Here is a 14,065-nt window from a genome sequence, read left to right as displayed (position 1 = left end):
TAATTGTATCTCAATGAATTATTTATAAACAGTGAAGAGGAGAAAATGTATCTTTTGCCATAGTTAGAGATTCTTTGGTGATAAAAAATGATTTACGACAAATTAAACACTTTATGACGTTGATGTATTTGTTGCATTTTTTTTTTTTGTAGTTTGTAAAGTAGTTGTTGTTGTTGTTGTTGTTATTGTCGTTTATTACCCATGTACATTATTTTTATATTTTGTTTTTCTTTGAATGAAAATCAATAACAGGCGACTTTCTCTCATTGAATCTTGCCATCCACACTAATAGGTACCTACCTACTCCTACTGTCCCGTCCGGTCTTGTACATTTTTATGTACGTCATTGAGAGATGCTTTTTTGCTGTTAAATGCGGATTGCGTTAGATATTTTAAAATGTTTCTCTTTTTTTTTATGAGATCATTGATTTTGATCATTAAGACATTTATTTGAAAACACGTTCAACATATCGGCAATGCTGCCGCCCGCGTCAGTCGTTTGAAGATCTTTACTTCTTTGGACAACAAAAAAAAAAAAAGACGCGATCAACATTTGCCCATACTGTTAGAGTGGAAGATAGCTATTCCCAGGAATTTTTTTGAATGGAATGCGATATGATGATCAACGGCGAGCCGCCTGACCTTAGGCTTATCTGCAAAATATTAATGGGAGGATTAAAAAATAAAGGGTTTCGGTGAAATTCAAATTATGTATCTAGATAAGGCTTTTATTTTTTTTTAAATAGTGTTTTAAATAACAATTAATGATAAATAACAATAATATAGATAAGAAAATATATTTTTGTGTCAGTCATGTGGAAACGAGTATACATTATTATTAAATAATTATTTAAGATGTATAATTAAATTTTGAGAAATAAGTTAAACTTATACATTTAAATAAGTAATTTTAATAATTTAATAAATTATTTTTGAAAGATCAATTTAATGCATGCATAAAATTTATCGTATTAAAAAAAAAATCGGTTAAATGAAAAATTCTAAAACTTCTGGTTTATTGGGTGATGTGAGATCTTAGATAATTTTATATAGAATGCCAAATAATCTTAGCACGGGTTTAAAACCATTCAATCAAATTTACCCTTAGAATCCTAAATTTTCAACGTTTAATTTTTTTTTTAAAGTTTTTAAAAGTAGCAAAATCATGTATAACTGAAAAAAAAAACTGGCCACAAAATATTTTTAATGACCACTAATAATAATATATTAATTACTTTAATATTAAAGTGTTTAAAGCTTTTGAAATGTTTGGTTTTTAAATTATATATTATAACTATCTGTGTAAGAATAAAATTATATTTTTTTTATTGAAAATTTGATGATGTATAAACTTTATATAAAAATGTTTGTTGGTAACATTTGCGGTTTTTGCATTATATAAATACCGAAATTTTCGACAGTTTTTTTTCCTAAATCATCAATCAGAGATAGAAAAAAAATATATGTATATTAGGGCGTTCGTTATTTTTTAATCAAGTTCCTAAGTGGACAAAGTGTTTCTAAATAATAAAAAAAAATCCTCTAATTTTTTCAGATTTTTATTTTGACACTAGATGGCGCCCCAAGAGGGTTAAAATTTTTTCTCATTTGAAATAGGTATGTGTTGTCTTATGAGGTCATTTTTTTAGATATAGACTTAAATCAAAATTTTCTGATGAGGTTCAGGTTTTCAAAAAGGTATAAATCATTTTTCTAGGACCAGGTGTTTAGTCAAGGCATGCCTCCTAGGTCAACACATACCTATTTCAAATGAGAAAAAAACTTTAACCCTCTTGGGGCGCCATCTAGTGTCAAAATAAAAATCTGAAAAAATTATGGGATTTATTTTTGACGTGATAACGTCTTATAAATCGATGAACCATGGCAGCCACCACAAAAAAGTGACGCCATTTTCTAACGTTACACTCTCGCACTTTCGCAGTGCGGCAAAAAATTTCAATTAAAAATTAAAAATAAACTATTAGAGATACAAAAATCTTCTATAGCTTATTTGAAAGATAATAACCTAAGGCTTAATCCAAATGAAGGATTTTTAAAAATTCCGTCTTTTAATAGGGGTAAAACAGAAAGATGAAATTTGGGCTAAAATCTAAACGCAAAGTCGTAAAGAATTGCTATAGATAGATGAGACTAATTAAAGAATAACTGCATTTAAGAAAAAATTCTAAAAAAATTTGAAACTAAGCTATAACGTTTTGTTTGAACGTTGTATACGTGTTGGGGCTATGACAAAATGATGATTTTGGGTAAAGGAAATTTTTTTGCAATTCTAAAGATGCCAGGTGAAAGATGAGGGAAAAAAAAATTAGGCGTCTGATACGGATTTTTTTCCAACACTCTGCGTTTCGAAATATGAATTTTTGAAAAACACCTTGTTTTTTAGGGGTATTTTTGGGTAATTTTTGATTTTTAGCTTTTTTTTTGAGCGTTCAAAAAATCTCAAACTTATAGGTTTTGGCTTTATGCATACATGTGCAAATTGGAATCGTTTAGTGAGTTTTGACTGAAAAACGGAAGAAACAAGTTTTTAAAAAACACGTTTTTTTTTACCGTTTTTAACCGATTTTCATCGTTTTTTATTTTTATCTTTTTTTCTTTAATAAATACAGGAATATATATGGAGTAATGATAGACCATGACTACGACTATATGTGTGCGAATTTCAATCATTTTCGTAAACACAATTTTGAGATAACGGTAAAATAAAATTTTATAATTCAACAGGTTATAACTTTTGACCAAAAGCTGATAAAAATTTTATTAAACTTTTATGAGCATCCTGATACAATTACCTTTCATTTGGTATATCACACATAACGGTAGACTAACTACAAGCTACACAATGTTAAATCAAGAAACTTGCGAAAAACCTCAAAACACCAGTGGAGATCTGTTGCCCCCCGAACAGCCACCAGTGTGGGAAGTACCGTAATCTCAGTCTGGAAATTCGACATGGTTGACTTTAAAAAATTCTAACTGCTCTTGTAGGCATCTTTGAAATGAGATTGATACGTCTATAAAAGGTGAAATAATAAGCTTTCACATGGTATATATTTTTTATAGGTTGTCAAACAAAAAAATTGATTCCATAGCCTGAGAACATAAAAATAAATGTTTTTTTTTGCTTTTTTTAATGAAATTTGATCGAGTTAAAAAAATTCTAGCTCTTTTTGTAGATGTCTCATAGACCTGATCGATAAATATATTTTGAGCTAAGACAATAAGCTTTCAGATGGTATAAAATTTTGTATAGGTTGTTAGGGAAAAAAATGGAATTAATGACGTGAGAAGATAAAAATTCATGTTTTCTTTGCTTTTTTTGATGAAAATGATTGTTTTCAATAAATTATTTTTATACTTTTTGCGCATTGTAAAAATTTAAAAATGGTTTTATTCTTAAGAAGAAATACTTGGCTTTTAAATTGCATAATTTTTTGAAGTTATACTTCTTATGGGAGGGTGGGTATGAAAATTTACTTTTTGACAAGAATGTCAAAGGGATTATGACGCGATCACCCTGGGTAGCAGGGATGTCGTTTCACCTTTAGAGTAGGCAGTACTTTAGTATTTAAAAATGCAGTACGCCGCAGTACGGCAAACATAAAACACACAACACGTTGCAAGTTACATGTTTCATGTGGCAAGTTGCGTGTGGCAAGTTGTGTGTGGCAAGTTGCATGTGGCAAGTTGTATGTGGCAAGCTGCATGTGGCAAGTTGCGTGTGGTAAGTTGCATGTGGCAAGTTGAGTGTGGCAAGTTGCATGTGGCAAGTTGCATGTGGCAAGTTGTATGTGGCAAGTTGCGTGTGGCAAGTTGCATGTGGCAAGCTGCATGTGGGAAGTTGCATGTGACAAGTTGCATGTGGTAATTTCCATGTGGCAAGTTGCCAGGGTTGCAAAAAGCTCACATTTCAGCTCAGCTCACAGCTCAGCTCAAATTTGATCTAGCTCACTTTTGAGCTAGGTACCATAGCTCAGCTCATTTTAGCTGAGCTGAAAGTGAGCTGAGTTGAAAGTGAACGCCCCCAACTTCCAACGCCTATATCTCGGAATTTTGAAGAAAATGAAAAAAAAAAATTTTGATGCCAAAAGGTAGCGAGGACTCTAACCTACATTTGGGTACAACTCCCATCCCTGTAGGTCCACGCGTTCTCAAACGGGGAGAACTTAAAAGTAAAAAAAAATTAATCACGATTCTGATAAAATAGGCATGATGTGGCGGTTTAACATGGAAGGCGATTTTTTAAAAATCTGATAATTTGCAAAGCGTAGGCCCATGACACAAGCTATCATTTGGCATCACTCCCAAAAATTGCTCTCAAACGGTTTAGCTTCCAGGAGCGTTCAAAGATTCGGGGATTTTTCGAAAAAAAATTTTACCCTTACTTTCAAACGCCATTTTCTCGGAATTTTGAAAAAAATCGAAAAACCGGATTATACCACTATCGGGTAGCTGAGAATATAAGCTTTCATATGGCACCACTCCCCTGTCTCTAGATCAAAGCGTTCCAACGCCTATATCGCGGAATTTTGAAGAAAATGAAAAAAAAATTTTTGATGCCAAAAGGTAGCGGGGACTCTAACCTACATTTGGGTACAACTCCCATCCCTGTAGGTCCACGCGTTCTCAAACCGGGAGAACTTAAAAGTAAAAAAAAATTAGGCACGATTCTGATAAAATAGGCATGATGTGGCGGTTTAACATGGAAGGCGATTTTTTAAAAATCTGATAATGTGCAAAGCGTAGGCCCATGACACAAGCTATCATTTGGCATCACTCCCAAAAATTGCTCTCAAACGGTTTAGCTTCCAGGAGCGTTCAAAGATTCGGGGATTTTTCGAAAAAAAATTTTACCCTTACTTTCAAACGCCATTTTCTCGGAATTTTGAAAAAAATCGAAAAACCGGATTATGCCACTTCGGGTAGCTGAGAATATAAGCTTTCATATGGCACCACTCCCCTGTCTCTAGGTCAAAGCGTTCGAACGCCTATATCGCGGAATTTTGAAGAAAATGAAAAAAAAATGTTTGATGCCAAAAGGTAGCGGGGACTCTAACCTACATTTGGGTACAACTCCCATCCCTGTAGGTCCACGCGTTCTCAAACCGGGAGAACTTAAAAGTAAAAAAAAATTAGGCACGATTCTGATAAAATAGGCATGATGTGGCGGTTTAACATGGAAGGCGATTTTTTAAAAATCTGATAATGTGCAAAGCGTAGGCCCATGACACAAGCTATCATTTGGCATCACTCCCAAAAATTGCTCTCAAGTGGTTTAGCTTCCAGGAGGGTTCAAAGATTCGGGGATTTTTCGAAAAAAAAAATTTGCTATGGTATGGCTCAAAAGTGAGGTAGCTCAAAATTTGAGCTGAGCTGTGAGCTGAGCTCAGCTAACTTTTGAGCTTTGTAGCAACCCTGCAAGTTCCATATTGCTACTACTAGTGCTGAAGCACACACAATTCTCAAAAATTACCATATCGCACATTTTATGCGCAATTCATTTACTTTCGTTAACCATATACCGTACGTTCTGAACCGCACAACATGAGTAAATTTCACAGAATAAATTGAAACTACATGGACGCAAGGAGGATGAAAGAATTAATTTATTGTTCACTTGATAAAAATGTAAAAAAAACTAAGTGTGGATTAATTACTTCATAATAGAAATTAAAAATATCAAATGAAATTCATTTACATTATGTATACTGAATGAGAAGTATAACTTCAGTCGCGTGTACATGTGTACACACACTCTTTTTTTTGTAAGCTTTTAAAATAAAAAAAAATTATAATAATGAGAAAATAAAAAAGGTATTTTTTTTTTAGCTTTTTCTTGTAAATTATGATTGTTTGAAAAAAGTAAACGCTTCAATTGACTCATGTTAAACAAAAGCACACAACCTGTTTTCTGACGACGTTATCACGTAAAATCATCGTCCGTAAACCGGCTTTACAGACAACCTCTTTTTATTATTTAAATTCAGTTTTACCACTTAGAAAATTGATTCTCGAAAAAACCTAAACAATGAACGCCCTACCTACATAAATATTTTGTAGTAAATTTACAAGTTTTATAACATGTTATACTTTTCGATAGTGCTTACCTTTTGAACAATAAGTCAAGAAATCGATACCTACTTTCATTTTAGCTTGAATAAATAAAGACGCGGTAACTATTTTCTATAAGGAACTTTTGAGGAGTTCACCAAAATATATGTACCTACCTTTAAAGATATATATATTTGATTTTTGTGTTTTTTTTTTTTTTTTTACTTTAAGGATTTGTAAAAAAATAAAATACACGACTGGGGTCGCACGTACTTGCTCTTATGCTCAAAGTTACTCTAATTTTAAAGCTTTTTGTTCAAGAAAATTAGGGAAAACTTTAAAATTTGATATTTTTAAGAAATTAAAAAAAAAAAATAAAAAAAAAATCTGTTTTTGTAATAAACTAAACACAGTTTTAAATGATCTTTTACAAAAAACCAAGTATGACATTTTATTCCTAGTATGAAAAGGAATTTTTAGAAAAAAAATTTCGAAAATCGGTAGAGCGGTTTTTGAAAAAAATAATTTTTTATATATAAAAATTTTCTAACATTTTTCAAAAAAAAAGTTAGTATGCCATTTTGAAGAAATAACTAATTTACACATTAAAACGAAATTTCAAAATTTTTCAGACACCCGTTTTCAAAAAATTGATTTTTCAAAAAAAATATTTGAAATATTTTTTAAAAATCCAAAAATGTGTTTTTTGAAAATTTTCTAAAATTTTAATATTATTCTTACCTAAACGTTTTTGTATAAAAATTTTCGTTGAAATCAGGTAAGTCTTGTACGAGATATTCATAAATCAAAAAAACCGTTCTATGACAGGTATCGTAAATAACGGTACAAAAAATATTTTTTTTATTTCAAAAGTTGGCTCTTATGTGCAATACTATACACAAAATTTTTAATCAAAATCGTTAGAGCCGTTTTTGAAAAAAATTAATTTGTCTATTTCCGTTATATGACAAGTACCGTTTGTTTTGGTCCTAAAAAAAAAAATTTCAATTTGTCCTCTAGGGAATCGCCGAAAACTGTTAACTACCAAGTTTGAACAAAATCACTCCATTGGTTTAGGCTCTAGCTCGAGGTACATACAGACAGACAGACAGACAGACAGACAGACAGACAGACAGACAGACAGACAGACAGACAGACAGACAGACAGACAGACAGACAGACAGACAGACAGACAGACAGACAGACAGACAGACAGACAGACAGACAGACAGACAGACAGACAGACAGACAGACAGACAGACAGACAGACAGACAGACAGACAGACAGACAGACAGACAGACAGACAGACAGACAGACAGACAGACAGACAGACAGACAGACAGACAGACAGACAGACAGACAGACAGACAGACAGACAGACAGACAGACAGACAGACAGACAGACAGACAGACAGACAGACAGACAGACAGACAGACAGACAGACAGACAGACAGACAGACAGACAGACAGACAGACAGACAGACAGACAGACAGACAGACAGACAGACAGACAGACAGACAGACAGACAGACAGACAGACAGACAGACAGACAGACAGACAGACAGACAGACAGACAGACAGACAGACAGACAGACAGACAGACAGACAGACAGACAGACAGACAGACAGACAGACAGACAGACAGACAGACAGACAGACAGACAGACAGACAGACAGACAGACAGACAGACAGACAGACAGACAGACAGACAGACAGACAGACAGACAGACAGACAGACAGACAGACAGACAGACAGACAGACAGACAGACAGACAGACAGACAGACAGACAGACAGACAGACAGACAGACAGACAGACAGACAGACAGACAGACAGACAGACAGACAGACAGACAGACAGACAGACAGACAGACAGACAGACAGACAGACAGACAGACAGACAGACAGACAGACAGACAGACAGACAGACAGACAGACAGACAGACAGACAGACAGACAGACAGACAGACAGACAGACAGACAGACAGACAGACAGACAGACAGACAGACAGACAGACAGACAGACAGACAGACAGACAGACAGACAGACAGACAGACAGACAGACAGACAGACAGACAGACAGACAGACAGACAGACAGACAGACAGACAGACAGACAGACAGACAGACAGACAGACAGACAGACAGACAGACAGACAGACAGACAGACAGACAGACAGACAGACAGACAGACAGACAGACAGACAGACAGACAGACAGACAGACAGACAGACAGACAGACAGACAGACAGACAGACAGACAGACAGACAGACAGAATTGCCGGACCCACTTTTTTGGCATTCTCCATCATCGTAATGTCATGTAAAATTGTTATCTCGAGTTCGATTTTTTTTACGAATCCTAAACTTGCCCTATAGTACCTATATCGCAAGTAAAAATCGAACTCAAGATAACAATCATGACGCAACCATGTAATGGAAAAAGGGGATCTTGCCTCTGTTTTTTTTGGTGATTCCCTTGAATGTAAACTAACGACTAGGAATGTATTTGCTTTTAGATTCGGAAGTACTATTTCAAAAACGACCAAGAAAAGGAATAGAAAAGTCTCAGTGTCATTAAGTCAACACATAAAACAAAAAAAAAAGATAAAAAAAATTTTCGAAAAGTCTTCAGGCCACCCCCTTGTTTGGTTCTACATCCTATTGGTATCATACTGTTGAAATTTCAGCCTTATCTTATATAGAAAGGATCAATCAATATTGAAAAATTGTAATATTTTGAAAAAAAAAAAATTGAAAACATTTTTTTTTGATTTTTTTATGTTTAATTGTTTGATTTGATTTTAAGTTTTGATATGTTAAGAACACTTTTTCCATTATATTCTGAATATTAAAAAAGTTTTAAGCAAAAAAAAACTTGAAAATAAAATTTTTAAGTTTTGAGCACTTTTTTAGGTATAAAAATTAAGAAAAAACTTTCCGAAAAAAGATTGTTCACCTTAAAATTCTCTACAACTCTGCTGTACAACTTTTTTTTTTGTATCGCTATAAATAAAAAATGTATTAATCCTTTTTTTTGTCTTTCGACCATAAGGTGAATTTCACGACTGCGAAAAATCAGGGTTATGATATTCACCCAATTCTCTATCGAATGAAAATTTGTGGGTGGTACAAATTGCTGGGTCGCCCATATATGAACAATTGCTCTTTCCAATAGAAGGAAACTTGCTCTTTTTCTTACATTTGACTAAAACACAGTGAACTTCGACGTTAGATTGCTTCTACAATATGATTGTTACAATTAATTAATTAGGAGTAAGTTGTTCTTGACTATCAATATTTGGCTTGAAATATGTACGTACCTATAGAAAAATTTTCTTACTCCTAAAATAGCAGAACTTTTATGTTATTTCTTCAAAAAAGCTGCATAATTATAGGAAAATATCATCACAGTAAAAAGAGATGTTGTGTTTATTTATTGTTTAAAAAGTTTGGGTAATAATGTTGGCTAGAAGATTTTTAACAATGTGACGTATTTTTTAATAGCAACCTAAAGTTATTCAAAACAACGTTATATCTACATATGTATATAAAATTTTTCGACGCATATTTTTGTAACCAAAGTTAGTGTGACTGTAAGTCGTTGATTTTTGAAATTATTTCATTTTGAATTTAAAAAATTTTCTTGTATTGGATTTTATTGCAACTTTTTAGGGTTCATGACTGTATCGTTAACCTAACAATGAATTTTAAAGTGCAGATTTGTTGCGACTACAAAAATTTTAAATTTAAAAATTTCAATTGAACCTTTCAAGGTTTTTACGTATACATAATGTTTGTCCTAAATAGGTAAGAACTAAGAACTATTTAAATGTGTTGAGACTGTAATGCTTGTTACATGACTTCATGACTGACACAATCAAAATCTATGTGTGCTTAAGGTTTAAATTCGAAATATGTAGTAAAGTATATAACAAAGGTGCTTTAAGTTTGCAAAAGTAATCCAACACCAGCTAAAGTCCATTTGCCTGGTTTGTCTTTGGTCTTCAAATTAAATGTCCAAACATAAGTTGGTCCTCTTGTTCGTGTTTTATATAACGGACACTCATACATATTTCGCAAATCCTGTTTATCTTGTGTTATGGCCTAAGAAGAAAATAAAAAAAATATTATAACCATATGCAATACACAAACATATACTTCAAAAAATGAAACACATTTATATTCGTGTTCCAAATTCAAATAAATTTCAAATAAAAAAATATTTGAAATTCCAATTTTTTTTTTTGTTAGTTAATTTCGGAAGTTTTATGCTGAATTTCTAATAGAATTATTCTTACCCGAATATTTATTACAGGCAACGGTGGATAGAGCTCCTTGAGTCGTGATTCCATAATGATGCCTGATTGAATATCCCATCTGGCGCCTTCCATAAATAATCCATGAACGTAGGCGCCTTCTCGAGGTGCCGTTCTAAAAAAATCAAATAAATAAATGCAAATAAAATAAATCCAATGAATGAGCCATAAACAAATTGAGAGCATTAGAATTATTAATGAACTGGACAAACGTAAAAGCTATGTTTGTCAGTATAAGTAAAAATACTGTTCGTGAGTAATTAATTCAAGATTTTGTAAGGGCATGCAGATCATTTGAAGAAAATCACCGTTGAAACTTACCCATAATAAAAAAAAGTACTAAAAATAGGTACTAACTTAGTACTAAGTACTAAAGACGCAATAAACTTACGTGAAATCTTCCTTCTGTTTCTTCGTGACATCACACTGAAGACACATTTTATCCAGCGGTAATTCATTCCGTCTTGCTGTACTTTGCATAATAGCCGTAAGCAAAGATTGAGGATTAAAGAAACCAGCTAACCAAACACAGGAAGGGAGCTTGCAAAAAATGAATTAATTAACTTCAATCAATATTTTTATTATTTAATTACCACAAAATCAGTTGACCATGTTTCCAATTCTCTCAATCTTAGTAACAAATCCACAAACCACGAAGTCAAACCGAGCAAAGAAGGATAAGCACGTAATGTCCAGACCGATGGAACCTGATCTAAGAACAAGGCATTCTCTAATTCTTCCATATCCGATGTTATTGTCAGTTCACCCTTTAAGAACAATATTTGAAAAAAAAGGCCTAAAATTTAAAACTGGTTTAAGACAACCTTTAACCCCAAATCAAGTTCCTTAAGACTTCGTTTCATTTCGCTTGTTAGATAATTCATTCGTTCGCACTCCTGAAAAGCTACAATAACATAAGGTGTCCTTTCTTCAACTTTATTCATTATTTCCATCATATTAAATTCTTCGGGAAGTTTCTCCAAAATCTCATCAACAATCTGTTTGACTTTATCCTCACGAGTCACAGTCGCACCACCGCTTGATCCTGCATCACGCGGTTGCATTTCGAATACAGTTCGAAATACAGTCTCAGCTCGCATTGTTAGAAACCCAATTTCAGCATTTGGATGCAAACCATAGAGATATGGCGATTCAGCTGGCATATTTTCATCAATATACCCATGATATCCAGCATAATCAGTATTTGGTGGAGCTGGAAAAGCTGGTGCCAAAAATAATTCACCATCAACTAAATCGGGTTGCATGTATTCTTCAAGATAATTTATACAAAGACGACGATCCCAATCATCGGTAATATGACCGCCATACATAATTTCTCCAAATAGATATCGTAGATCTTCCCATGGAACTTTTGCATTTCCTTCAAGATAGTTATAGAGAACGGAAACACTTATGTTCAAATCACCAACGTTAAATGGATAGATTTTGTTCCAGCCTTGTGGTCCGAATTTACGACGTTCAGCTACAACTGCATGGAAATAACAAAGCGAGAATAGGATTGCTTTGAATTCAGCTTCTTTGGAGGACATTTCGAGTGTTTCTTGAGTAAAGTTATCCAATGCTTTGTGTAGATTTGCCATCATTCCAGTTGGAGGTTCGTTTGTTATTTTAATTGAGGATTCAAGAATACCCTGTGGACAAAAAGTTATTTTTATGGAATTTTAAATGTGAAAAAGTTTTGTCAATGTAAATTTTTGTTAAGAAAGATTTATTTCTCGTAAGTGCTTCCGAAAGTTAAAAGAAAAAAATATATTTATTGCACATAACTCAGCTACCAGAAACCAGACCTCCAAGAAACTTTGGTTTTCATATATGAATAGAGCTTAAAAAGATCTTTTAATTGATATATCAATCGATGGATTTGGATGAAATTTTTCAAAATGGATTTTTTTTTCGGCAAGGGGTTAACCTTGATTTTGTTTCGAAAATCCAAAAAAAAATAAATTTTTATTTTCTGGACACTGTGAACTCATATTCCTAAACCAAAACTTATTTCGAGACTTTGATCCGAAGATATCTTCCTCCGAATGTAAGAAAAGCAATATTTCGATTGCACATAACTCAGCAACCAGACCTCAAAAAAAACTTTTGCGTTTCAGTTATGAATAGAGCTTAAAAAGACCTTTTAATTGATATAACACTCTATGGATTTGGATGAAAATTTTCAAAATGGAATTTTTTGTCGGCAAGGGGTTAACCTTGATTTTTTTTGTCGAAAATCCAAAAAAAATAAATTTTTATTTTCTAGACCTTAAGGTATAAGCCTCTGTTCTCTGTAAACTCATATTCCTAAACCAAAACTTATTTCGAGACTTTGATCCGAAGATATCTTCCTCCGAATGTAAGAAAAGCAATATTTCGATTGCACATAACTCAGCAACCAGACCTCAAAAAAAACTTTTGCGTTTCAGTTATGAATAGAGCTTAAAAAGACCTTTTAATTGATATAACACTCGATGGATTTGGATGAAAATTTTCAAAATGGAATTTTTTGTCGGCAAGGGGTTAACCTTGATTTTTTTCGAAAATCCAAAAAAAAATAGATTTTTATTTTTTGGACCTTAAGGTATAGGTCTCTTCACTGTGAACTCATATTCCTAAACCAAAACTTATTTCGAGACTTTGATCCGAAGATATCTTCCTCCGAAAGTAAGAAAAGCAATAATTTGATTGCACATAACTCAGCAACCAGACCTCAAAAAAACTTTTGCGTTTCAGTTATGAATAGAGCTTAAAAAGACCTTTTAATTGATATAGCACTCGATGGATTTGGATGAAAATTTTCAAAATGGAATTTTTTGTCGGCAAGGGGTTAACCTTGATTTTTTTTGTCGAAAATCCAAAAAAAATAAATTTTTATTTTCTAGACCTTAAGGTATAAGCCTCTGTTCTCTGTAAACTCATATTCCTAAACCAAAACTTATTTCGAGACTTTGATCCGAAGATATCTTCCTCCGAATGTAAGAAAAGCAATATTTCGATTGCACATAACTCAGCAACCAGACCTCAAAAAAAACTTTTGCGTTTCAGTTATGAATAGAGCTTAAAAAGACCTTTTAATTGATATAACACTCGATGGATTTGGATGAAAATTTTCAAAATGGAATTTTTTGTCGGCAAGGGGTTAACCTTGATTTTTTTCGAAAATCCAAAAAAAAATAGATTTTTATTTTTTGGACCTTAAGGTATAGGTCTCTTCACTGTGAACTCATATTCCTAAACCAAAACTTATTTCGAGACTTTGATCCGAAGATATCTTCCTCCGAAAGTAAGAAAAGCAATAATTTGATTGCACATAACTCAGCAACCAGACCTCAAAAAAACTTTTGCGTTTCAGTTATGAATAGAGCTTAAAAAGACCTTTTAATTGATATAGCACTCGATGGATTTGGATGAAAATTTTCAAAATGGAATTTTTTGTCGGCAAGGGGTTAACCTTGATTTTTTTCGAAAATCCAAAAAAAAATAGATTTTTATTTTTTGGACCTTAAGGTATAGGTCTCTTCACTGTGAACTCATATTCCTAAACCAAAACTTATTTCGAGACTTTGATCCGAAGATATCTTCCTCCGAAAGTAAGAAAAGCAATAATTTGATTGCACATAACTCAGCAACCAGACCTCAAAAAAACTTTTGCGTTTCAGTTATG

The 14,065-nt window shown here is 33.0% G+C and overlaps 1 protein-coding gene across 2 annotated transcripts in view; it reads right to left on the bottom strand.

The window, feature by feature from the left end:
• Nucleotides 1-9,924: 9,924 nt before the first annotated feature.
• The window catches only part of LOC129913941 (dynein beta chain, ciliary), a 36,478-nt gene continuing 32,337 nt past the window's right edge, over nucleotides 9,925-14,065 (bottom strand). For both annotated transcript variants that reach the window (XM_055992943.1, XM_055992944.1), the window contains 5 exons: nucleotides 11,220-12,047; nucleotides 10,989-11,162; nucleotides 10,787-10,935; nucleotides 10,378-10,510; nucleotides 9,925-10,183 (listed from right to left, as the gene is read on the bottom strand). In XM_055992943.1, coding sequence (XP_055848918.1) covers nucleotides 10,022-10,183; nucleotides 10,378-10,510; nucleotides 10,787-10,935; nucleotides 10,989-11,162; nucleotides 11,220-12,047 — 1,446 coding nt within the window. In that variant the 3' untranslated portion in view covers nucleotides 9,925-10,021. The remainder of the gene's footprint in view (nucleotides 10,184-10,377; nucleotides 10,511-10,786; nucleotides 10,936-10,988; nucleotides 11,163-11,219; nucleotides 12,048-14,065) is intronic.

Source organism: Episyrphus balteatus, chromosome 3, assembly GCF_945859705.1.
Source record: "Episyrphus balteatus chromosome 3, idEpiBalt1.1, whole genome shotgun sequence".
NCBI classification, from domain to species: Eukaryota; Metazoa; Arthropoda; class Insecta; order Diptera; family Syrphidae; genus Episyrphus; species Episyrphus balteatus.
Note: the sequence above shows the minus strand (reverse complement) of the source record. Positions and strands in the feature narration are given on the sequence as shown.